The sequence below is a fragment of the Talpa occidentalis genome, unplaced genomic scaffold, assembly GCF_014898055.3.
Source record: "Talpa occidentalis isolate TD23 unplaced genomic scaffold, MPIMG_talOcc4v2.1 talOcc4.13, whole genome shotgun sequence".
Classification (NCBI taxonomy): Eukaryota; Metazoa; Chordata; class Mammalia; order Eulipotyphla; family Talpidae; genus Talpa; species Talpa occidentalis.
In genome coordinates this window covers 90376475-90401941 of record NW_023601322.1, presented here as the reverse complement: position 1 = coordinate 90401941, position 25467 = coordinate 90376475, and the positions used below count along the sequence as shown (strand labels likewise).

The window sequence follows — 25467 nt, the reverse complement described above, 5'->3', positions numbered from 1 at the left end:
AGGTGCTGGGAGGAAGAGTTCTTACAGTAGAAATCAAAGGATGAGGTAGTGGAAGATGAAGTAGTACCTGAAATGATGGTCAGGTAAGAGTAAATGGTCAGGTGTGGGAGTCACAAAGTAAAAGCAGATGAAAGTTCTTTTTATCAAACTTTCAACAGAATATTCTTTATCTTGTTGATTTCTCAGAACATTGGCAATTAGACTCTGCCTTGGGGATTGGCATAGTAGCTGTGCCTTGCAGACCTTATTTTAAAATGGCTCCAATGATGTCAGTTTTTCCCAAAGAAAACAACAGTGAGGGAGGCTGTGGGGAAGTGTTTATCCTGTTTGTACATTTCCCTGAATTTAGTATCAATTGGGATCTTCTGATTATTCTCCCAGGGTTCCTAGAATCTCAGCATTCTAGTCAAGGCAATTAATTAATTCTCCATTGGGAAGTATAAGAATGAATTAGGTAGATTTTTTTTTTATGACAGATCCTTTACCACCAACTGATCCAATGATAACTCACTTATGGGATACAGGAATTCCACACTTAGAGCTCCCTTAAAAGATGGTGAAAAGGGTCTGGCTAGTCCTTTCTGGCACCAGTTCATCAGTGACTTAATAGTCCTTGCATAAAAGGATGAGAACTACAAGATACCTAACATTAATGAAATTTTATAATTATGACATTGTAAATGATTTGCATTAAAATTTTAGACAAAAAAAGGGAAACCACCAAAAAATATTTGTACTTTCATTGATTACTCTCTCTTAGTGTTTCCTTCTTTCATTGATAAAAAGGAGTTTTGTGCATGTGTGGAATCACACATTTCATTTGTAAAAGTACTAGATGCAACTGTTCCCTCATAAACAATCAGCTCTAGTCTGAGGGCAGAGTTTGATAAAAACCAGCAACCGTGTTTAACCCCTGATCTTCTTTGCTACTTAGAATGAACTTCTGTCTATTAGGCAAAACTGAAATGATCATTTTGGACCAAGACTTTTTCCAAGTCAGATGGCATCATTAGATAGATTTACTCACCTCTTTAGAGGCTCGTTTGCAGCCAAGTCCATAGGATGCACTTAGAAAGAAAATAATGGTCATACAACTGGGATAATCTAGACGAAAGAAAGAACAGTTCTTTTGTTTAACCTATTAATATGTAAAGCTTCTTTAATCCACTTGATCCCCTCCATTTCTCACGGAAACTGTTCCAAAATCCTTCTTTTCTTTCCCCTCCATGCACCCAGATGTTGCCCAATCTCAGCCCACACTTAAAACTGTATGATCATACTCCTTCCTTCTGACTATCAGGAGCAACTTCATTCTTTCCATCTGGCTTTTCTTCTGCAGAAGAAAAACTGTCTAAAGACTCTCCTCCCCCTTTTTAATGAAAATCAATCAAGCTGACCCAGCTTCTCAGGCTTGAAAAATTCTTTAAGAACTAGAAGCATCTGAAGGAAAGTTGTGACCATTTACATCAAAAGTTTTTAAATGCAGGTCACATTTTGCATAGTTTTCTCCTCGATTTGTACCATGAATTCTTCAAAAGCAACTCACTTTTATAAATGCCTCCCATAGGTATGACTTAAAAAAGCCATTAAATAAGACTTGAGCTCCAACTGCCTATGCATTCTACTGTGCACCCTTTGGGTCTTTCAGAGTTCGAGAGTGGGCATTTTTAAGGGAAGAGCTTCTAGTAGACTAGCCTGAGTCAGCATTTACATAACAAGAAGACTGTTTTTGCTTGGATTATATAGTCATTCATTCATTCATTCATTCATCCATTTAGTATATTTATTAAATTCCAAAAAATATGTCAGACACCATTCTTGGTGCCAGAAATACAGCAGAAAACAAAACAGTAATCTGTGCTTTCATAGTATTTGCATGAATATGGCAGATAGCATTTAGTATTATAGAAAAGAATTTGTCAGGGAGGAGGAGATCTGGGGGGTAGAAGGAGATCTGGAGAGGGGGAGGTGCTATGTTTTTAACAGGGTGATCAAAGAATGTGTCACTGAGAAGGTAGCATTGAACAAAGACCTATGGTTGGTTGGGATGAGTCTAAGAGTTATCTTGGGGGGAAATGTTCCAGGCAGAGAGAATAGCCTGGGGTGCTTGAGAACAGCATAGAGGTCAGGGGGTTTAGAGCAGCAAGAGCAGGTGAAAGGTAGACATATGATGAGATTGTGGAGGATGATTTTCGGTCATTCTTGGGGCTGGATTTTAATCCATGATAGGATGTCTTTGGAGCATTTGGAGCAGCTGAGGTAAATTGATTTAATTTTAAGAGTTCTAGCTACAGTTTGAGAGTAGAATTAATTGAGATACATGTGGACTGGAAGATCAGTGATGAGATGCTTGTAATCTGGGTGAGGGATGGGTCAGAGTGATAACTATGGAGGTGGTGGATAGGGGTCTATTTCTGGATATGCTGACCAGAATCGCTCTTGGATTTGCTGACTAAATTTGGTATGGAGTGTGAGAGGGAAATATAAGAAATAAGTGAGTATAGAGAGAAAAGAGAAGAGGCTCGAAGATTGAACTCTGTTGCATTTCAGTGTTAAAACAGCAAAGACGATTTCATCCAGTCTCAACTTGAAATACCATATGAGCACTGAAAAAAATCTCAAATTTTTATTTCCATTTCAGACTTCTGGTTTGGAATTCAATCTCATATATCCTGCAGGCTGCTTTTCATCTCAACTTGGATGTCTAATAGACATCTCAAAATAAACATGTCCAGGGCCTCCCTGGTGGCACAGCGGTTGAGAGCTGGGTTGTGAAGCTGCCTGCAGCCTCTGCAGCGCCGGTTCGATCCCCGGCCGCAGGGCGAGGGTCCCACATGGCACGCAGACCTCTCCTGCTGCCTGCTGCTCCCCTCAGCAGTGTACTTCATCAGTCTGCCTGCTCTGCTCTCCCCTCTGGCTCTGGTGAATTCTCTCACCCTCCCGCACTTCTGACTGTACCCAGTGCTTGTATAAAAAAAAAAATGTCCAAATTTCAGCTTTTGACCATCCCCCCAACACCAGCCTCTGAGTCTTCCTAGTCACAGAGGATAGCAACTCCGTTCTTGCACTGTTCAGGTCCCCACACTTGGAACCATTTCTCCCTTTTACAGCCTACCTCCAATCCAGCTGCAAATCCCTATGGGTTCTGCTTTCAAAATATATCCTGAACATGACCTCTTCTCACCACCACACTGCTCCCCACCTTGGAACCAAGCCACTGCCATTTCTTGCCTAAATTATTACATAATCTTCCTTCTTAGTGGTGTCCCTGCTTCTGTCCTTGCTCCACTGTGATGTATTCCCGACAGAACCACCAGAGTAAGTCATACTAGTTCCTTCCTCTGGACAAAGCCCTCCAATAGCTTTCTATCCCACAGTAAATCCTAAATCCTTATGATGGCCGATGAGGTCTGTTTAACCTCTGACCAACCTCCTAGCTTCTTGGTCTCTTACTTTTCCCTAATCACTTTAGCCTCTTCACTTTTCTCAAACATGCCTGAACTTTACTCTTTCTTCCTGGAATATATCCTCACAAATATCTCCTGCATTTCCTTCAGATCTTTACTTAAATTTCACAGTTTCAGTAAGGCCTCCTCTTACCATATTGTCTAAAATCCCATTCCTCTCTCCAGCAATGCTGCCTGCCTTTTCCACATCATTTTTTTCTTAATACTTATCATTATATAACATACAGTACATTTTACTTATCCTTCTTACCCTGTATTCATCTCTCCCACTAGAATGCAAGTTCCATGAAATAAGCCAGAAGGAAAAAAAAATACCAGATGGTGTCCCTTATATGTGGAATGTAGAGAAACCAAACAAAATGTCAGACAAAGACAGACTTTAAAACCAACCCTTGAAAGCTGACCATCGATCCAAGGTGTCCAGGAGGGGAAGAAAATGAATGAGAATGAGTGGAAGGGAGGAGGGAGCAAGAGCACAATGGAAATGGACTAAGGTGGAGGACTATGGGTGCTTTGGGAGAGCTACAGTGACCACACCTGAGGGGCGAAAACCACTGTCAAAGTGTTAACAAGGATGTAAAACAATGGTACTTAATTTTTTGTTAAGATTTTATTTATTTTATTTATTTATACAAGCACCGGGTACTGTCAGAAGCACAGAAGGGTGAGAGAATTCACCAGAGCCAGAGCAGGGACCAGAGCAGGCAGAAGGACTGAAGTACACTGCTGAGGGGAGCAGCGAGTGGCAGGAGAGGTCTGTGCGCCACGTGGGACCCTTGCCCTGCGGCCGGGGATCGAACTGGTGCTGCAGAGGCTGCGGGCAGCTTCACAACCCAGCGCTCAACCACTGCGCCACCCGGGAGGCCCAATGGTACTTAATTTTAAAAAAAGAAGAAGGAAAAGAATGTGACCTCTTAAAAGGTGGGAAATTTAAAATTTGTATTTATTACTCAGTGCCTACAATAACACCTACCATATGATAGTTGCTCAATAAATATTTGTTGAATAACTAGACTAAAAATACCAGAGAAGGAAAGCCAGGAATCAGTGGTTTTCTGAAGTCAAAAAAGACAGTGTTTCAAGAGAGGTAATACTGAAGATGCATTTTTGACTTTTTCTGTATGTGCTTATTTGAGATGAGCTGAGGTCATGTTTACTTGACATACACACTATTTCAGCATCAGGAGCTTTGATACAAAACAAGGAAGCTAAAGATCCCCAAACCACCATCACTTCTTGATTCACCTCTGCAGTCATGGAATGAGGACATAAGAATGGAGAATAGGTGGTTGAAAGCAACTAATATGTATTATATATCTCAGCAGTGAAAGCAACTAATATATATTATATTCCTGCTATGTGCCAAACATTATCCTGTGTTAATCAACAAATATTTTCCACATGCCTACTATATGCCAGCACTATTTTAAGCACCAGAGTTACAAGGCAACTCAGTCTACTGGGGAATGAAACATTAGAGTCTTGTTAGACTAAAGAGAACAAATACCATAATACATGTATTGTATATATAAGCACAACACAACAAAGCCCAGAAGAGCAAGCAGCCCAAGAGCAAACACAGACTCTACAGAGGAAGAGCAGAGAAGATTTTGAGGAGGTGGAGATATTTGTAAGAGGCCATAGCAAAATCAGTAGAGACTCACCAAGTAAAGAAACTCAGCTGGCAGAGGGAACATTCCTAAAACAACGCCTTGGGTAGAGAGCTAAGGGCCTACAAACTCAAAGTCAAACTTGTCAGTCATATAAAATGAAGAAACAGGAGAGAAGAGCAAGAAGATTGGACTGCAGTTGCCTTTCTGCATTGGCTGCAAGCTTAGAATGGGGAGCAAAGAATGAAACAACTGTGTGTGTCATCTCAGCACAATTGACTATAGTCACCACCCAACTCCACTAGATCTATGTCTTGAGTGTCAGCAAATCAGATTATTTTCTCCTCTTTTCCTTTGGGTCAGAAGGGTAGGTTTCCTCTTGCTCAGCCTAAGTGACTAAAGTACTTGATTAGTCTATAAAGCAGGGGAGAAGAAAGACAATTCTAGGGTGACTCCTGGCTTGCTCTGTTGGATAGGTAGTAATATCCATATTCTCTCCTGAGATTGGAAATTCTGAATGAGAAGCTTGTTTGAGAGGAAGGACAATATGCCCAGTTTGGGACATATTAATAGTGAACTGTTTTTAGGTCACCAAAATGGAGATCTTGTCACAATTTGGAAATACACGTGAGTAGGTCAAGAGACAGGTCAGGTTCTGCACAATTGAAAGTTGCTAGTGACTGTCTCCCAAGTATTATAAAGGGACTTATGGGATACAGCCTCTCTAAATTTAATTATATTTGGAGATTGGCACCTCTGGACCTGATCAGAATCTGGTCCCCAGTACATTTTCCCTGGAGATGGCTGGAAGGTCTGATGGCAATATCTGGACCCAATTCCAAACCTCAACCAACATTTCCCTTTTAACTTGGAGTGTCATATGCTTCTCTCCTCCTACCAGGATTTCTTCCCAATGTCAACCATCATAGGCTTATGTCTATCATGAAGCAAACTGCCCAAATCTCAAATTATCAGGATTCTTATTGTCTTACACATTAACACTGTTTCTCTCTAATATCCAAACACACTCAAATTTCCTCTTCCAAAGTGTGCATGCAAACACAGATACATATACACACACAGGTACAACTTGCTTTCCTTTCTGGCAGCTGAACTCTCACTTTTAGTTCATGGTCAGCCCCTTCAAATCAATAGTTTCAGCTCACATCTCCTACCCACTTGTTTTTGCCTTCCATTTTTTTGTGTTTGGTTTCTGTTCTTACTACATTGAAAGGGTAGGTCTAAATCCTGCCAATGACCTACTTCTTGCAAGTCCCATGACTTTTTCTCATCATTCTCTGTGATCCCTGTGTGCAACTTGACAAACCCTAGAATTCTCTTTGTTTTTGAACTTTGCTATCCTGGTTCTTTTCCAGTTTCTTATTCATCCGTTCATTCACACAGGATCCATCCATTCAACAAACATTTACTAGACACTGAATATTTTACTTGTAAAATGTGTCATAGTTTAATGAGAAAAAGAGTAGATGATTTTTGAGTTAGAAAAATGACAGGAAACCAGTAGATTAGTGGAAGTTTGTATGGTGAGCATAAACTCAAAATAAGGAGAGTTAGTCACACAATTCAGATTTTGTTAATGGCATCAGGTTTGATGCAGTCACAAATCACTCCCAAACAGGACATAATGTTACCAAGTATATCAGACCCTTTACTGTTCACTTCTAGATGCCTTACATTTTCCAATCCCTCTTTTTCATTCTTTATTTATGTGGAATAATACCATAATTCAAGTCATTTCCATATCTTTCTCATTTAAGAAACGTTCTAATCTTTCTACCTCTGTGATCCTCAGCCTGTGACTTACCACTTCTGTCTAATCTGCAAAAGGGGATTCAGCCATTATTATCTAAGGTGAATTCCCATCCTCTGATATCATCCTTTCAGGTGTTGGTGCTAAAGTTAATCTTTTTGACATTAATAATGGCTAACATGTGCCGTATGTTAGCCATAATAATGGCTAACACTTACTATGTGTCAGACTTTATAGTAATCACTATGCAATGCAATAGCCTCACGACGGCAATACTACGACTGTCCTTATTTAGTCATGCCGGTGATTCCTAGCATGTGATATATGACTTTGAGGTATAGGTTCTATCACTACATTTTTTTTTTACCTATATGTTGCCCGCTGCTCCCCTCAGCAGTGTCTTCAGTCCCTCTGCCTGTTCTGTTCCCCGCTCTGTCTCTGGTGAATCATCTCACCCTCCGCCATCTCTGGCCTGTTCCCCAGTTCTTGTATAAATAAATAAATCTTAAAAAAAGAACTTTATATTTTGTTTCACGAACTTTTATTGAATTAGCTTGTGCTAAATTTGTATATGAAAGCAGGGGTAGATTTTCTTGCAGGTGAGAGAACTGCTAGAAAATGCTTCTGTAGATACAGGAAAAATACTGGCTGGCTGAAATCGTGAAAGGAAATGTGGGATGAAGCAAGCCAAGGGGAAAAAAATGATTTGTGGGTTTGCTTTGGCAACTTGCTTCTTAATATTTCTGTATATGAAACTTTATTTCTTTCGAAGTTCCACCCTATTACATGAGCATCTGTCCTTGACAAGCTGGTCACTGACACTGTTTCTCTCTTCTCTTCTCCCCAGATTACCTTGAGGCCTAATTGAAGAGCCTAGAAGGAAATGCTTAAGTAAAAGAAATAAATCCTCGGAGAAAGAGAGGTAAAACTCTTGGCCTCGCCTACTGGAAATGGGCTCTTTTGATAGGGTTGAATGTGAGCCTTATTTTTGGCAGTACAGGTGGTGAGTGTGTTCGTGTGTGTGGTTCGCGGGCCAGGAGAGGAAGGAGAGGTCTGCACAGCAAGTGGCACATGTTCCATTTGTTTATCTTCAACATTTTAATAACTTCAGTATTTGCACAGCTGAAGGAAAGGAAAGCACTCTGAGAATAGACACTGAGAGGAACTCTAGAAGGTTGCAAACCAGAGAAATAGGAGTTGGAAAAGAACCACAAATACCATAAGGAAAAAGTATCTCAGCCAAAATCAACCTGGGATTGGGCTGCTAAATTCCAAAGGGAATCAATAAGGGACACGTCGAAATAATTCTGATCCTTCTCCACTCGGCTTCTTTATCTTTCTTGTGAAGATAGCAATACAAAGATGTTCATAAATGAGGAAGGTAGAGCTTTCTGTATGGTAGAGTGGAAATACAGAAGCCTTTGGGTCAGACAGAATCCATTTTTATTTTTATTTTTATTTTTTAAAAAGATTTATTTATTTATACAAGCACTGGGTACAGTCAGAAGCGCGGGAGGGTGAGAGAATTCACCAGAGCCAGAGCGGGGAGCAGAACAGGCAGAAGGACCGGAGTACACTGCTGAGGGGAGCAGCGGGCCACAGGTGAGGTCTGCGCGCCATGTGGGACCCTCCTGTGGTGGCCGGGGAGCAGCCGGGGATCGAACCGGCGCTGCAGAGACTGCGGGCAGCCTCGCAACCCAGCGCTCAACCGCTGCGCCACCGAGGAGGCCCCAGAATCCATTTTTAAATCCATCTCTGTGATGTGCCTGTATGATGTGTTGGGGATTTTTAATGTCTCAGAACCACAATCTCCCTGTCTATAAAACTAGGGTGATGCACAGCAAACATTAATTAAATGGTAGCAGTAGTGGTTCCTCTTAGCACTGCGGGTGCCTTCAGGCCTGTCCTGCAAGAAGACCAGTTCCAAGCTCATCTGTCTGTGCTGTACAGCCTCCCCTGAGCGGCTAGTGTGATCACTCTTGTGTTGCCTGTCGCTATTCTGCCCTTGGTAGGGCCTGGGAAGGGAGATCAACTGTGAGCACCTCAATACAGGACAATGGAAACCACAGAAGACTCGGCAAGCCAACTCACCACCAAAAAGAATGCAGAGGGCATTTGGCACACAGCAAAGCCCGTGCTTCCACGGACAGCTTCGCCAGCTAAGAGATTTCTACACATTTGTCATTCCACCAGATTCCGTTTTCCCAGCATTAGCCCCTTCTCTGAGGCCCTGAAGCTGGAAAGGAAAGATCCACCTTCTCTCACTTGTCACTCAGCACTGACCTGGCAGCTGTCCTCTCTGAGTTCTGTGTGCACCCTCCATACTGGTACCATTGTCTGCCCACCAGCATGAACTGAGTCCCCACATCCTGGGCATCCCCACATCCTGCCCTTATCGCTGACTGCCCACAGCCATCTAATATGGATGGAAAATGGGACAAGGAGAAACACGGAATTAAAACACAAGTGCTTAGTCAGAGGAAGATCAATGTGGGCTTTGTTTACCTCTTGGCTGAAGGGCCTGTGTTTACCACTGGACGAATAAGGTTGCCTTTCACGGGTCTTTGTAGTGTGGATTTTTGTTAGTATTTGTTAGATATTGGCAATAAGATTCTCTTTATTTAATCTTTTTTTCTCTCTCCTTTAGTGAGTGTTGGAGAAGTTGGAGGTGCAGCTGTAGCAATGGAAATAATCTGATTCCAGAAGGGTTGAAAAACTTTCCCCAAAACCTCTTCCTGGTGAGCCTTCTGAGCACCAAGTTCTGTCATTAAAATCCCATTATTTTTGCCTCCAAGAAAAGAGTCATCTTTTCTCTTTAGCACCAGTTAGTTTAAAATACTTAGGGCCTTCATGGAAAGATAAAGCACTACTCTGGTTATATTGGGGTTAGGAAGGAGCCTCAGGAGGACAGATGGGTAGCACACGAGGGGATCCTGAGACCCTGAGGGTAGGAGAGGCCCCACAGTATGTCCGTGTGTCAGGACTGGCAGAGGACTGTCCTGGTCTTAGGATGTGAGGACAGAGCCACAGACAAAGACAGATCAAAATGTGACAAATGTGAAGGAAATTTTATCTAGAGTCAGATCTCTGTGCAGATGAAATAGAAATATATTAATTGTGACTTGATTTAAAATTTAAATGCATGGGCTTTGGGGATGAACCATCTGAAAGTGCTTTATAATAACCATTAAGTTTCCATTTAAAATTTAGCCTTTGTGTCTGAAGGCACATAGAGAGCATACTTTGATTCAAACTTACAATACCAATGACTTATTTTACTTTTTGGAGCAAATAATAAATCAGAAACCAGAAAGTTATCAGAGAAATTTATAAATGAGCTTAGGAAACAAAACAATTTTAAGTATAATTGAAAAATAAGAGTGAATAAATTATTACATTCTTTAAAATTATTTAAAAATACCTCCTTTAATTTCAGAAATCAAAATTAACATAAATATTATTGTCTGCTAAAGACACTGTGTCAACCTGTAGGCCTATACCTGTCTTAAAATTGGAAATGCATGAAGGTGAGCAAGTAAGAAAACTGGTTTTCTGAATACATTTTTATTTTTAACTGATAAATCAGTTGATTGTTCTAAGGTTCTAAACCCATTCATATTGCAGGAAATATTACTAAGCATTTATTAAATATAATCAAGTTGTTACATGAAAATGTTCCTGATTCTATGTGGTAGACGCTGTAATCTCCATTTTACAGAGGAGAAAACTACAAATTTGAGAGACTCGGCCTGACCACCCTCCAGCTTAAGGCTGGAGCATAGGGGCAATTGGGGGATTTTGAGAGGGAATTAAAAGCACTGACTTTGCTTAGATGGTATTTCTCATTGGTACTTAATAATTTCAATGCAAACATTTGCTTGAAAGCAATTGTAACAGGTTACCTTAAACCTCCCTTGAACTATCATCCTATGATCAGGCACAAAATTATATAACTAAAAATTTTCTGCAAACCAACTTCTCCCATAAGTGGTCACCAACTTCTTATATTCAAGTGACTATTCATTCATTACAATCCTATTTTTGTCTTAGTGTTTGAGGAAACAGGAAGAGAATTTCAAGTTCAAGCCAAGCCTTTAATGAATACAACTACTAATTTTCAACTCATTCATTTATTCACTCATTCAATGACTATTGAGAGCCTATTGTAGACTAGAGGTAATTCTTGCTACTGAAGATAAATGAGGCCCTAGTCCTTATGAGATTCATATATTAGTAGGAAAAAGAGATACCAGATAGATGGTAGAGATGATTGATAGATAGATAGATAGATAGATAGATAGATAGATAGATAGATAGATAGATAGATAGATAGATAGATAGAAGGATGGATGGATGGATGGATGGATGGATGGATGGATGGATGGATGGGCAGACAGATAGATAGATAGATAGACAGACAGTAGACAGACAGAGAGACATGTTGATGTGTTCCTGTGGCAAAAACTGAGCACTATCACCGAGTAACTACTATCTCCTTTGTCAGTAAGTTAACATCTGGATTTTCACTGGGCACAGGGCCACCCAGAATAAAACCTAGTTTCCTATCCTCTCTTCAGTAATGGATAGCTATGCTTACAATGGGATATAAGGAAAAGAGGTCGAGCAATATCAGGACATGTTCTGAAGGAGAGACAGTCCCTTGTTCATTACTTTCTCTTTTTCCTGCTAACTGAAATGTAAATGAGCTGATTGGAGCAGCCATTTAGGCCCAAAAGTTCTGTATTTTAGGAATAATGGAGCAAAATGTTAGCTAGAAAGCAACTGAGTCCCTGGTGACTGTATCAGTCACACCCACTCTATCCTAGATTATTTACTTCTGATCTAAGTTTGCATATGAGAAAAACAAATTTCCATCTTTTTAAAATTTTTTTGTGGAAGGTTTTCTGTTAACTCCCATTCGACTTTCATCTTAACTAGATGGAAAATGCTAAGAAAAATGAAGCACAGTAAGGGATTGGAGACCTGCACCGTGTGATAAAACAGGGCGACTGGGGGTGGATGTTGCAAGGAGTCAATAGCTTAGCACAGTCCTGACCACCCTAGACAGGGAGCCATGTGAGTTGGGGGAAAGCATGTTCCAGCAAGTAGGAAATAGTGAAAGGAAAAACCCAGAAATGGGAACATGCTGCTGTGTTCAGAGACCAGTAAGGACACCACCCTGACCCATTGTCCCAACAGGAACCCTTGCTCCAGACCTCGCAGTGACGGGTCAACTTTGTAGGCTGTTCTCTCCAGTGCCTTTAATCCTGACCCATTTATGAGCCTCAGCTTTTGCTCAGGTGACTTCATGGCTCAGCCTCTACTGCTCACTTCAAAATGCACACCCCACTCACTATTCACGTATCACCCACCTTTTCTGAAAAAAATGGGGTAAGTTCTCCTGCTTAAAGTGTGGTTCTATTTGTCCATTCCCAGTGCTCTTTTCTTCTTGAAACTCTTATTATTGCCTGTACTTTCATTTTAACTGTTATCTATCATTCTGTTCAAAATCTTGTGTCTCTTGCCACCTCCACTAGATGTAGCATCAGAGCTAAATCCTAGGAAGTTTTCAATATTCCTTTGGCTATTATCTCTTCCAACCAAAGCTTCTCAAAAAAAAAAAAAACTTTCTGTATGTTCATTCAACCATCTCACACACTAGAAACACAATGGAGAGAACCTAATCTCTCTCGGGTCCTCCCTTTCGCCAGGAAGATATGAGTAGCTGAAGTATTTGGAGCTATATATAGTCGGTTGATGTCAGCTGGATGCCAGTCTCTTCAGAAAGGCTCAGTCCCCAATTTGAGTCAGAGCCGGGGACCATGCCGTCCCAGGCTCAAGGATAAAAACCATCGGGCCCAAGTGCCATTCATATTCCATCTTCAGTCTTTCCTCCACAAATTGGGACTCATCCCTGCTGAAAAGCACGGTCAGAGAGCAAGGTGAGTATATTGCTTCCTAAAATATTTTATTAGTCAGTTGTCCCAGGAAGTGCAGAGTCGTGACTCATTAATGGACATTGTTTGCTTTAAAAGCTAGCTGTTGATGCCTGTATTAAAACGTCACCACCAAAGAGTTCTGGTTTAATCTGGGGTCCTTTCTTCATTCTGACAGTTTGCTGGAATTGATGTGCTATGGTAGTGGTACATGTGAATGCCAGTAAGAAAACAATGACAGTAAAATAAACTGTGGAGAAGAGAAAGGGCAGGGAAAGGATGCCAGTGGTTCCGTTGTCTCTCCCAGCCTGGGGATCATTGCACTGGCGTATACATAAGCCCCACCTGGGACGCTCAGTGCCATCCTCTGTCCACCGTGACATTGTCTGTCGATGAATACCATGCTCTGTCATCAGACAGGGAATGCATGTTAAAGTCCTTCAGTAGAAAGCAATAATAAAGTCTTAATAAAGAACAAACACACTCTCAATGGGACAATTATAAAACACTCCAAATGAGCTGTTCACACTGCTTCAATAATGCTCCTTTATTTTTAACAGGGAGACAAAAAAAAAAAAAAAAGCCATGCTATCACATAGTACCATGGTGAAGCAGAGGAAGCAGCAAGCTTCAGCCATCATGAAGGAAATCCATGGAAATGGTACCAATAAAAATCCTTCCCCGCAATAACATAGCTCAGCATGAATAGAGACTCTTCCTGCTGTTATTTAATATTCTCTAGTTTACTTCCTCTCAATTCTTGCTGTTCTGCTGTAACAAACTTGGAGCTGGGAGGGGGGTAGAACAGCCTATGGTAACTGATCTTTTTCAGTCATCCTTTCTCATTTGGAAGCTATTTTCAGATGAACAACTGCTCTAAAGGAATGAAGCAATCTGACAGCTGATGTACATTCTGCTTGGTTTGTCTTTCACATTTCGCGTTATCAGTTAATATCACCCGCAATTCTTTCTTGGACAGGGTTCATACAACCTTGTCTTCATAGTGCATCCCACATGGCATATCTTGGCTTCTTTTACCTTATACTACAGAACGCATTCAAAATAGGCTTGGTCATTCTTTTCTTTAAAAAAGTTGTTAATCAAATGGGAAGTTAAAGTCATTGTGAATGTCTTTAACCCTAAAATCAATCTTCACATTTAGTATTTAATTTCCCAAGGTATTTTGCATGGATGTCTATTTTTATTAACAATTTCTAGGAAAATGCACAGTTTTCATAAAGCTTATGACAGATGTTTTTTAATATAAATTAAATGTGAAAATGATATTCTACTCCTTTTTCTTAAGTGCTAGCAAATGTCTCTATACATTTTCACTGTTTTAGGAGAAATTCAACTTTGTTCACTACCAAAGGGTAGCAACAATTTGAAAAGTGAGTAAGTAGAATATCCCAGGCCCCTAAAAGGGCTGACTTGAGACTTTTCAGATTTATTTGTGGAGCAAGTCTTCAGGGTTCTCCTTACTTCCCCTTTATTGACAAGGGATGTAACCTTTCACCTGAGCAGTACTGAGACTAGAGGCATGTGATCTGGTGGGAGTGGCCAGCAACATTGGTAAGTACAGCATTTTTATATTTCGCCTTCCATAAAGCAAGCCAAATAGAACCAAGCAAAGATTGTTTTAGATGTTCCTTACACAATGTGGTCCAGTTTAACAGCTTTTGTAGTGAAGTTTTATTTTCTATTTTCTGCAATACAAAATCACCATACTGGATTCAACTTAGTTCCCATGTTTTACTACGATGTCAGACTGGCTTGGAATAGAGTGAAATCATCCTGAATCCTGTCTCAGAACTGAAATTTTTCCAATCCACAGTTCTAAAACTCATGCTTCTTTTAACTTTGTATGCATCTTTGTGTTTCCTGCTTCAGGTAGTTTACTTGAAATTACTTTTATAGTGTTTTTGGATCAATATGGCAAACATCAGTTATGTTTTGAGTTTGAAACTAAATTATTTTCCTTAAAACTTCACTTGGCATAAATTATCATTTCTAATGGCTCACACTCACAGGCATAAATCACTTGATCTATTTAATGTATTCCTACTTCACATCATGTGTGAAATTCTACTCTGTGTTTTTCCTGATATAGACCTGCAGGGGGAAGAATATTTTCCTTTTTTATAATAACTTTGGTGTTCATGAAATACAATGGAAAAAATACAATTATATTTCAAGGGTGAAAAAAGAAACCTCCCAAAGTTACTACCTCATCACTAGTATCTCCTGGCCATATAAAGCCTACTGATGTCCTCCCTGAGTCACGGGTCGAGTTCCAGCCCAGTGAGTGCAGTCACATGCCCTGTCCTTGTTTAGAGGTCAAGCATTCCAGATAATGCTGGGATAATCACAGACTCTTTCTCAACTCATCTCAGATAAAACAGCTCTCATTCTCTATGAAACAATTTAAATAATTTCCCTTTTGTGTTTTCTCTGACATCTTATAGGGAACTTGACTTTTTGTCTATGACATGGTGTTTAGAGATCCGGAACAAGGGGGTTATAATTATTTTCTAAGGATGTAGAAATGCAATGTGGATGCAGGGAAACTTTTTGGGGAATAGTCCTCCAAACTTTCCAGCACTTCACAGCAGTAATAATATGGATTATTTAAGAATATAGCTTGCAACTTTTTTGATCTTAATTAGAAGAGAAGGTAAATCAAATTTGGGTTAGATTTCCCTGTATAAAACATAAGGGAATGACATTCTCAAAGCTTTCTCCCACCTTCTCCCCTTGAGCATCAGGATTTTTGTTGTTGTTCTAGCTCACTTATTTTCTATATCACTTTCCAAGAATATTTAACCTGGAAAAGAATAAAATGTGACAAGGTGATGGCTTGTCATCTAAACAGGAGCTGGGTGTTTAGTCCACCTCTTGTCAGAAGAGAGACCACAGCTGGCGAACCTTTGAGTCAGTAAGGAAAAGAATCAAAAAAGGAACATTTTATGTTTATTTAATTTTTTTTTCTAATAGCATTATTCATTTTTGTACAATATATGATTTCTCCCCTCAGGTGTAACCCCCATAAATCTCCCATTACCTCCTCACTCATGATCCATCATCACAATCCCATGTGCTCTTCCTTCCTCTGTTTTGACCCCTCCCTCCCCCTGCCCTGCTGTGTGTCTCAAATCTATAATTTGCCTGCCAGTTTCATCTTTTTTTTCTCTGACCCTTTGTTCATTTCTCTATACCTTCTGTAAGTGAAACCATCCGATAGTTTTCTTTTTCCTTCTGACTTATTTTACTGAGCATAATCCCTTCCAGCTCCATCCATGATGCTGCATTAGTCTATTTTTTTTTTTTTATTTCTGAGTAGTAGTCTATTGTGTATATATGCCACAGCATTTTGATCCAGTCATTTGTTTCGGGCGTTTAGATCATTTCCATGTCTTAGCTATTATAAATAGTGCTGCAGCAAACAGCAATGCCAGTTACCTTTTGAATTAATGTTTTTGTGTCCTTTGGGTAGATTCCGAGGAGTAGAATTGTTGGGTTATATGGTAGCTCCAGTTTTAGTAATCTATGGGTCCTCCACATGGCTTTCAATAGTGGTTGGACCAGATTGTATTCCCACCAACAGTGTAAAAGGGTTCCAAAAAGGTAACATTTTAAATCAGAGCACTCATTCCATCTGAGGGAGAAATAATCACAAAGAATTACTGAAAAAACCCTAGTTATATAGGCCAAAATACTTAAGACTGGGTCGAATGAGTAAAATATACCTAACCACACTAATTATACCCCAAATGTTACTCATTATGGATCCACTATGGTTTTGGTGAGCAAATATACTACATTCCCAACAGGTAATTAATAAAAAGTATCCCTTAGCACCAAGACTGCAAACTTGCAAACTGAACATCCTTCCTATCATCTCACAGTCATCATCATCATCATCATCATCATCATCATTGTCATCATCTTCATGAGCATAATCAATATTAGAAGCAGGCCAGCTGGTGGTATTAGCTGTTTTCTGTCACGGTTGTGAAACACAACCTCCATGCTCTAGACAGAAGCATCAGAGTTGCATTACCATCACCTGAAAATAGGCGATTTTCTCTGCAAGAAAAGATGGCTTGTAATAGCCCTGTGCCCCCCAGCTCTATTAATCACCCCTAAATCTAAATCTAAACATACTCTTCGGTGTTATGTTCTTCTCACTCAGGAACTTGAATTCTGATAGAAGGATGAACCATAGGGAGTAATAACTTGATAGAAAAAGAGAAGGGGGCATGCGAATGAAACACAGAGAGACAACGTAGAGCAGCTGCTATCTGTTCAGCAGTGAGAGGGAAAGCAATTGGAATTATATGACCATAGACGACTGAGCCGTTGTGCCCCTGATCTTAAGCTCAGCTCTTGCTCACAGTTCAGAGAAAGTTTCCTAGGCCTAGAGATGCCTCCTTAGGCTGCCCTAGTTCCCAGTAGCTTTTTCAAGTGGGCTCTGAGAGGGCTTTTTGGTATGTGCTTTGGTTTGGGTTTTTTTTTCCCCTTCATGACTGGTGAACAGCTTTTCCCAGCTCACAGAAGAGGACTGGGCAGATTGTTTTTGCGATTTCAGGAAAAGAGTTTAGCTTTGTGGTCTGAAAACAGGAAGCCCAGGTTCTAAATGGAGAGCTGTTGCTGACAGGGCTCTTGACTAGACCAGATTCCCAGTGAGGAGGGCAGATTCGCTGATACACCGAATTTTGAAATTCCTGATTCCGAGTTACTGTGCCATGTGTCGAAGTCAAATGTCGGTGTATTTGAGTTTTTCACCATTAGAGGCAATGATAATATTGACATAAATGACAAGGGCGTTTTGAAAAGTGCAGAGTAGAAAATCTTGTATTTGTGATGAAATATGACGTGCAACCTCTTTTACTTTTCCTGCATCAGCATATCTTAGACTGTATTAATCATGTCATTAGATTTCTTTGCTGTTCTTTTCTATCTTAATGTGCTTAAGCTCTCCTAAGCTATACTAGATATGTCTGTTTGTGTAACTCAATCCTGTAAATTAATATTGGTCACCTCAGATCTCTAATGCTTATAGATTTATGTGGCTATTAAGTGATAATATTTTGGCTAATAGAAAAATTTTCAAAGCTTTGTAAAATGTTCTTAGATTTAAATCAAGGCACAGAAAGATGAAATGGGAAAATAATAAATCCCAGATGGGTTTCTTCCTTAAAAAAAAAATTATTTATGTGTAGAAAAACTAGGGTATAAGTCAGAGGTGCTGGGGCAGGGGGAGGAGGTTGAGAGGATTCACCAGAGACAGAGTGGGGAGCAGAGCAGGCAGATCTACTGAAATACAATGCTGAGGGGAACAGCAGCTGAGACAGGAGAGGTCTGCTGCACCATGTGGGTTGCTCCCTGGCGACCAGGGATCGAACTCATGCTGCAGTGACTGGTGATAGCTTGATAGAGCTGTGTCTTTAACCCCTGTGCCATGAGGGAGCCCCCCCAGATGTGTTTCAAAAGCATCATATAAATGTACAGAAATGTATTAAAACATTTTTATCAACAATATTTGTATGAATACTATTTTTATCAATAGTATCAATAAGTATTCAAAAGCATAGTCTGAGGGCCTCCCTGGTGGCCTGGTTGAACACAGTGCTATGAAGCTATCTACGGCCTCTGCAGTGTGGGTTTCATCCCAGCCAGCTGGGGAGATATCTACATGGTGCAGTAGACCTCTCCTGTCTCGCCCGCTGCTCCCCTCAGCAGTGTATTTTGGTCAGTTCTGTTCCCCACTGTCTCTGGTGAATCCTCTCACCCCTCCACACATCTGGTCTGTACCCTGGTTCTTGTATGCATGAATAAATAAATCTTTCAAAAAAAAAAAAAAAAGCATAGTCTGGGCTATGGTTGTCCATGTAATATGTATATATGGATTTTGCTTCATGCAATAATGCATGTTTATAGGCTATCATATGATCTACATAGGCCAATTATCTGGAAACAGAAGAGAGCCCTGTGCCAGAGAAAATCTGTTGACTGCAGCCATGCTCATACAGTGAATCAGAGGCAGGGTCCTCCCCTCCACCAGCATTGCAGCTGCCGGAGGGCCTTGGTGAAACGGTTGATAAAGGTACCCACTGATGCAAAATTAGAGTCTCTATCTAATTATTTAACTCTGGCACGTTCAAAGTTTTTGACTAAAAATACAACACTTCCTGTTCACATATAAGTCTGCTAAGTTTCTCAGTGCTAATCCATAGTCAGTGTCAAAAAGAGAATGTTTCCTTTCCGAGGAATTTACATCCTGTGTGTGCTCATAAGATTACACACTGAAGCAAGGTGTGAAAGTGGACTAGTGACACTTTCAAAGGTCACTGGTGTTCTCCCAACAGAAAGCAATTTTCCATCTGGTTTATAATAATCATAGTAACTGTGGCTCCTAGGTATAAGAAGTAAAAGGAAAAGATACTGAAAGATCAAAATCTTTGAACTTTTTGGTGTAAGATTTTAAATGTTAACTGCAGAATATGGTACATTTGAGATCACTACTGAGAAAGAATACTGGTACCAATCGTTTAATATTTCTAGGAGATTACAAATGGGGGGGTTGTGGAAATTAATTTGATGACGCTTAAGACCCCAAAGTTATATATCTGTATCTTTTCCTAACTAGGTATTTAATTATTCAAAAATAATCGATTTCCCAGGAATAGTAGCAAAATGCAATTCATTTCTATAAAATATTTTAAAAATCGATGGAAAACGCTGCATCACTAGCAATGACTTCAGTAGGAAAGTATGTCTGGCAACATTATTTTCAATAGATGATCTAATGCTGTAAAGACAAGGTTCTAATCCGTCAGAGCAAGGACGTGTATTCTGAATAAGTTATATCATTTATCAGGCATTCAGGATAAATACACTGTGAGACCCTGAACAGAATAAAGGGCAGGGAACAGCTGAACTGGACTCTATGTGCTTGTTGACAGAGTTCTTCATGAAAGTTTAAGTAATGGGAGTGCCCGTATAGTCAGTAGGCTCCAAGGCCATAAACGGCTGAAAACTCCTTCTCCAGTTATAGCAGAAATTAGCTATTGTAAAGAAATGGAAGAAAATCTCGAGAATTTTAGTTATGTCTTTTGTTGTCTGCTTGTAGAAAATGCGTTGACTTAATATATTCCCATAGGCAGTAGTGTGCTAGTAGATACTTAACAACTGGTTCTCTGTGGGAGAAATGCTTTGGTATGTAGAGCTGGCCAGTCTCTGAGAAATAAACACTCTCACTATGCCCACTTTCAAGCTACCACGAGGGATGCACTGGATTCTGGGTTGGGAAGAGGTACACAATGGTATAAGGTTACGTTGCATTTCTACCATGTAGATATTGCTTTGTTTTTTTCCTGTGATTTCTCTATTAAGTTGACTCAAGTTTAATAATACGCATGTTCAGGGCCTCCCCGGTGGCACAGCGGTTGAGTGCAGGGTTGCGAAGTTGGCCGCGGCCTCTGCAGCACCAGTTCGATCCCCGGCTGCTCCCCGGCCACCGCAGGATGGAGGGAAAGTTGCATCCCTGAATTAGTTTCCTTGTAGAAAAACTATGTAGTTTTTAGTGTAAGGACAAAGATCCCAGTCCTGCAAAAACCTTTCACCTCTGCATTTTCTATTGGTTGCATATTTGGGGACCTTTTATTATTTCTTCAAATTTTCCCACTAGGATGCTTTTTCAGGGAAAACAATTTAAAAACTTTATTAGTAACATATAATTACATTGCAGAGATTGTATATTTCATTAAAGGACAAACATTTGGTTTTCAATGTTAATAATTTATTTTCTCATTCTCTCATTGCCAATGGAATTATTTTAAGAAGAATTTACAGAAGAACTCTCCATTTGTATTAGTATACACATTACTATATCTCTTCCATCCTTTGTGATCTAAAAGGAACTCACTATTTTGATTCCAGCATCAAAACACTGAATAGCCCCACCACACCATGATCGTACTCTCTGGTATATTGAGGGATAGATTCATAGACACTGAGAAATAGCCCAGATCTCCTTTCCTGTCCAAGCACACATAACAGAGATGGCAAACACACAATAGACAAAGGTGAATATTCCCTGTAGAGCTCAGCAGAGCTGACAAGCAAATCCTCCTCTATTCTGCTCTGTACAGAGTGTTCCAATTCCTCTTTCATTGGTTATTTTTTGCCATCCCAGGGGAACTGTAACACACAGCAATTTTGGGGTTTTTGCACACTAGAGAGTCAGACAAATCTCGCCTACATTGCATTACAAAAAGCTATGAAGTTTTTAAGTTGCAATTTTAGAAAATTAATAAACTTTATTTCTCAGATAAATGGAGCCGAAAGTATGAATTTTTTCCATATACCCCTTCCTCTCCCTGACACAGTTTCCCCTAGTATTAACATCTTGTATTAGGGTGGTATACTTGTTACATTTGATGAACCAGTGTGGTAACATCTTGCAAACCTATAGTACAGTATCACAACCAGACTGTTGATACTGATACAGTCAAGAGACTCCTATCAATCACTATCTACTCAATGGAATTATCAGAGGCAATTTAGAGGTACTTCAGTGGGTAAATGGTCCAAAAACGGATCCATTTATGTCAAAAGGGACAAGTTATTGAAACACAGTACATTGGTAAATCTCCAGAGAATTACAGAGTTAAAAAAGCCAATTACAGAAGCTTATATAGTACATGTGTTGGTCTGTTGACTAGTGAGAACAGTCTTTGGTTGGAATTTTATGTTGGCACCTGTTGGTTTTTCTGGGTTGTTGGTCCATCTTTGGGTAAATGAGGCTTATGGAAAACCCAGAGAATTTACCACCATGTTATTCCTTGGGTTTAGAGGTCCCAAACTGGTCTTCTCTCCACCTTTCAGAGGCTACTTGTGCTTGTTTTATACGTAATGTCAAGGATTTTTAGTAGTACTTGGTAGATGTATAGTTAAAAGCATACCTACTCTCTCTTCCTAGAAGCAGAACTACTGATGTTATAAGTTTTAGAATCAGTGGCGCTCCTCTCCATTCAACATGAAAATATGCAAACAAATTAATTTTTTAAAGCAAAGTGGAAATAAAATTTAATAAGTAATTCTGCTGTTGTACCCTAAATGCTTCCCAAATTCTAATCACTAGGGTCAATTTGTCAAATCAAGGACTGTTGCCCCAATTAATCTAGAATAATTATTTTACTAATGGTCCAATTTTTCTTCCTATAAATCTAATAGCAGTCCATAGTGGCAAAAGAATGGTGTGGGTTACACAAAAATTTATTCCTCAGGGCAAGTAAAAGATTTCATCTGTAAAGGATTTTAGAAATGTTCTTCAATACTAGAGATAGAAAGCAGCACTCATTACTGAACATGTCATATTTGTGGCATGGGAGGCACAAATACTAAAAGATAAATAAAATGCAAATCATAAAATAAGTAACATGGAATTAAGTAATGTTGATAGAATGCTGTGGGAATGCAGAGAGGCATGGAGAGTCTTGAGAAGGGATACTAGAGGAGAGATTCACAGAAATGACACTTAAACTGGATCGGCAGGATTTGTTCATTCAGTACTCACCTGCCTACTTTGATTTTTTGGTTTGTTTTAAAGATTTTATTTATTGATTTATTTATGCAAGAACTGGAGTGTAGGCCAGAGGTACAGGGGGTGAGAGGATTCACTAGAGACCGAGTGGGGAGCAGAACATCACCTGCCTACTTTGTCCTGGACTCCATGGTGCCAGATAAAGAACAAATCGTATTTTGACAGATAGGAAAATAGGGTGGTTTGGGTAAAAGGATAGGCATGCTGCCATCAGGTACAGCTCATAGAATACATAAAATATGGGAGAGCAAACAGAGCTTACTAAGGCAACTTGAAATTAGCATTGTCTGCAAACTCACTGAATACAGAATAACTAACTTCCACTATTACTATTAGTATTGACAACCAACTTCCATTCATTCTTTTTCATGTACCCTGGTAATGCTGTATATGAAGCATTCAGTGAAATCCTCATATTAACCCTATGTGGTAGTCTTTATTACTATTAGCCCTACTTTAGGATCAAGGAAATTGAAATTGAGGGAAAGAATAAGTAACATATCTATGACTGTACAGGAAAGCAGTAGAGCAGGTTTTAACCGAAGGCTGTATGAATAAAGACCCTATATCTTCATCACCACACTAGCATCTAACAGGCAATAACTTATGGAATTTAGCAAAAGCATTTTTAAAAATGTTTACCTTGGTGATTTCATGCACAACGATATTGTTTTGCAGATTTAGATGGCATGGACCTGGGCAAAAAAATCAGCGTCCCCAGAGACATCATGTTGGAAGAATTATCCCACCTTGGTAACCGTGGTGCCAGACTATTTAAGATGCGGCAGAGAAGATCTGACAAGTACACATTTGAAAATTTCCAGTATGAATCTAAAACACAAATTAATGTAAGTATAAGGTGATGGTGTGGTATCTCAATGGCAGTACTGCTAAATCTGTATATATTCCTAAAATTTCGAAACAAGTATTCTACATATTTGCTTTCTGTTGATTCTGTTAGAACATTTTTTCCATGACAATGAATAGTTTAGGTGTATAAACAAAGGGAGTATTGTGTTTGATATGAGTATCTTTTTAGTTCAATGGGGACTTTGTAAGCTCATAGATTTGACATTGAAGAACTGGTCTGTTCAGCTAAGAGGAGGGAGAGGGAGTGGAGGATGGTGGTACTAAAAGTTTCCATGGTGTTATCACAAGTTCCATGGTGTTCGGGATGCAAATAATTCCAAAACCCATAGCACCCCACAAAGTGTACACATTTCACTGGTGGAAAACATCCTGGTGCTGAAGTGTGCCTGGGAAGTATAGACATATTTCATCTCCTCTCAAAGCATTTACTCCACATTGGGCAGGGAAGTCTAGAACTACTATAGCAAAACCATTGTGGACAGAACTCTCTGAACAAAAGCCTTCCTCAACTGAAAGTTAATAAACAAACTAGTTAATTTAATTATGTTTACATGTTGAATAATGGTATATTCATTTAAACTGTCATTTAGAGAGATTGTAGAGGAAATTCATAGTAGAAAAGCAACTAGTGCTGGGGAAATGGTCCTAAAAATTAATTACAAGACATAAGGAATCAAGAGGAAATAGTGCACTGTGTACATTTGAAGAAATGGCAGAGACAACAGAAAATATGTTTTATTTACTGAGGGTTTCTTCCTATAGCCATGAAGAGTCTGCACGTTTACTTATGAATTTATTTTTTTTTTTAAGAGAGGCATGTATTTTTATTTATTTATTTATGTATTCATTTGTTTGTTTTGTACATGCATTGGGTACAGTCAGAAGCGCGGGAGGGTGAGAGAATTCACCAAAGCCAGAGCGGGGAGCAGAGCAGGCAGAAGGATCGAAGTACACTGCTGAGGGGAGCAGCGGGCGGCAGGAGAGGTCTGCGCGCCATGTGGGACCCTCCTCCAGTGGCCGGGGAGCAGCCAGGGATCGAACCGGCGCCGCAAAGTCCGCAGGCAGCTTCGCAACCCAGCGCTCAACCGCTGCGCCACCGGGGAGGCCCTTACTTATGAATTTAAACCTGAAAATTTACCAGCTGCCATCACTAATAGGTTTTGAATAGGCAGCAAATGTTTGAATATTTACAGCAAACAGACTGATTTCATCGCTGTCTTTTAATATAATTACTAAGACACCTTGTAGAACTAACATCTACCCCCACAAGCACTAAACTTTTATTCATTACCCAAATTTCTATTTCACTTGTTATGTTTTTGGTTAATGTAAGTGTTGAGAGAACATCTTAAATTAAATCTTTGTTCCCTCACAATAATGCGCATCCTTCAACATCCATGGATAGAATCTAGTTCAGTCAACTAATTATGAATTTAGTTAGACATCAAAGCTTAGTCAACTAAAATATTTACATTTTTGAAAGATGAGTTTTCAGTTGAAGTCATGGATAAATGTAATTTAACTCTGTAATTATGCCCAGTGTCATCTTATCAAAAAATATTCTCAACTAATACAGTATGAGCCTAAAATAATATTAACCCTATCTAATAGAGTCTGATTATATAATCATATTCTTTCAGTTATAACCGCAGTGACGCAGTTTTGTGGGATAATATAAAACAAGATGCTTAAAGAAGTTCCTTGAAAAGTCATCTACAAGTCTAGACATCTGAATAAATGGATAATGCCTGTTTTCACAGCTTGTGTTTACACCTCTAACAATAATGTCTTAACTGCAGTTCTGGAAGAAGAGACAATGAGATTAAAACTGTCCTTAAGGGAACATATTTTCTCATCACTAGTATTTCAAATTATTGACAGTGATCTTACATGCCTGTGGTAACATGTTCTGGTTATACATAACAGGTATAAGAAAGTATTGATCATTTTTCTGTGTTCCTAGAAAATTGGGCTCAAAATAAATAAAATAGTGCAAACAGGTATATTGAAATAAATAAAATAAATGCTGATAAATAAGTCAAGGCCATAAACCAGAAAACTGAATGCAATGTAGTCACAGGTCATTGAGTTACATAACATACTCTAAAGTCAGATGAAATGTACTCCCCCTTCCTTAGAAATGAGGAAAGTAGTATTCAAGGAAGTAAACTGATTTGACTTAAGCAACACCATAATAAAGACTCCT

General features: G+C 39.5%; 2 protein-coding genes across 2 annotated transcripts in view; both read left to right on the top strand.

The window, feature by feature from the left end:
- SYNPO2 (synaptopodin 2) overlaps window positions 1–9924 on the top strand; it is a 187417-nt gene extending 177493 nt beyond the window's left edge. The window contains exons 9-10 of the transcript XR_008551521.1: window positions 7696–7770; window positions 9496–9924. The gene's annotated coding sequence lies outside the window, so the exon portion shown is untranslated. The remainder of the gene's footprint in view (window positions 1–7695; window positions 7771–9495) is intronic.
- Window positions 9925–12486: 2562 nt separating this feature from the next.
- Window positions 12487–25467, top strand: part of MYOZ2 (myozenin 2) — a 31346-nt gene continuing 18365 nt past the window's right edge. Inside the window, exons 1-3 of the mRNA XM_037509523.2 lie at window positions 12487–12790; window positions 13345–13445; window positions 23070–23239. Of these exons, the coding sequence (XP_037365420.2) occupies window positions 12606–12790; window positions 13345–13445; window positions 23070–23239 (456 nt within the window). The 5' untranslated portion in view covers window positions 12487–12605. The remainder of the gene's footprint in view (window positions 12791–13344; window positions 13446–23069; window positions 23240–25467) is intronic.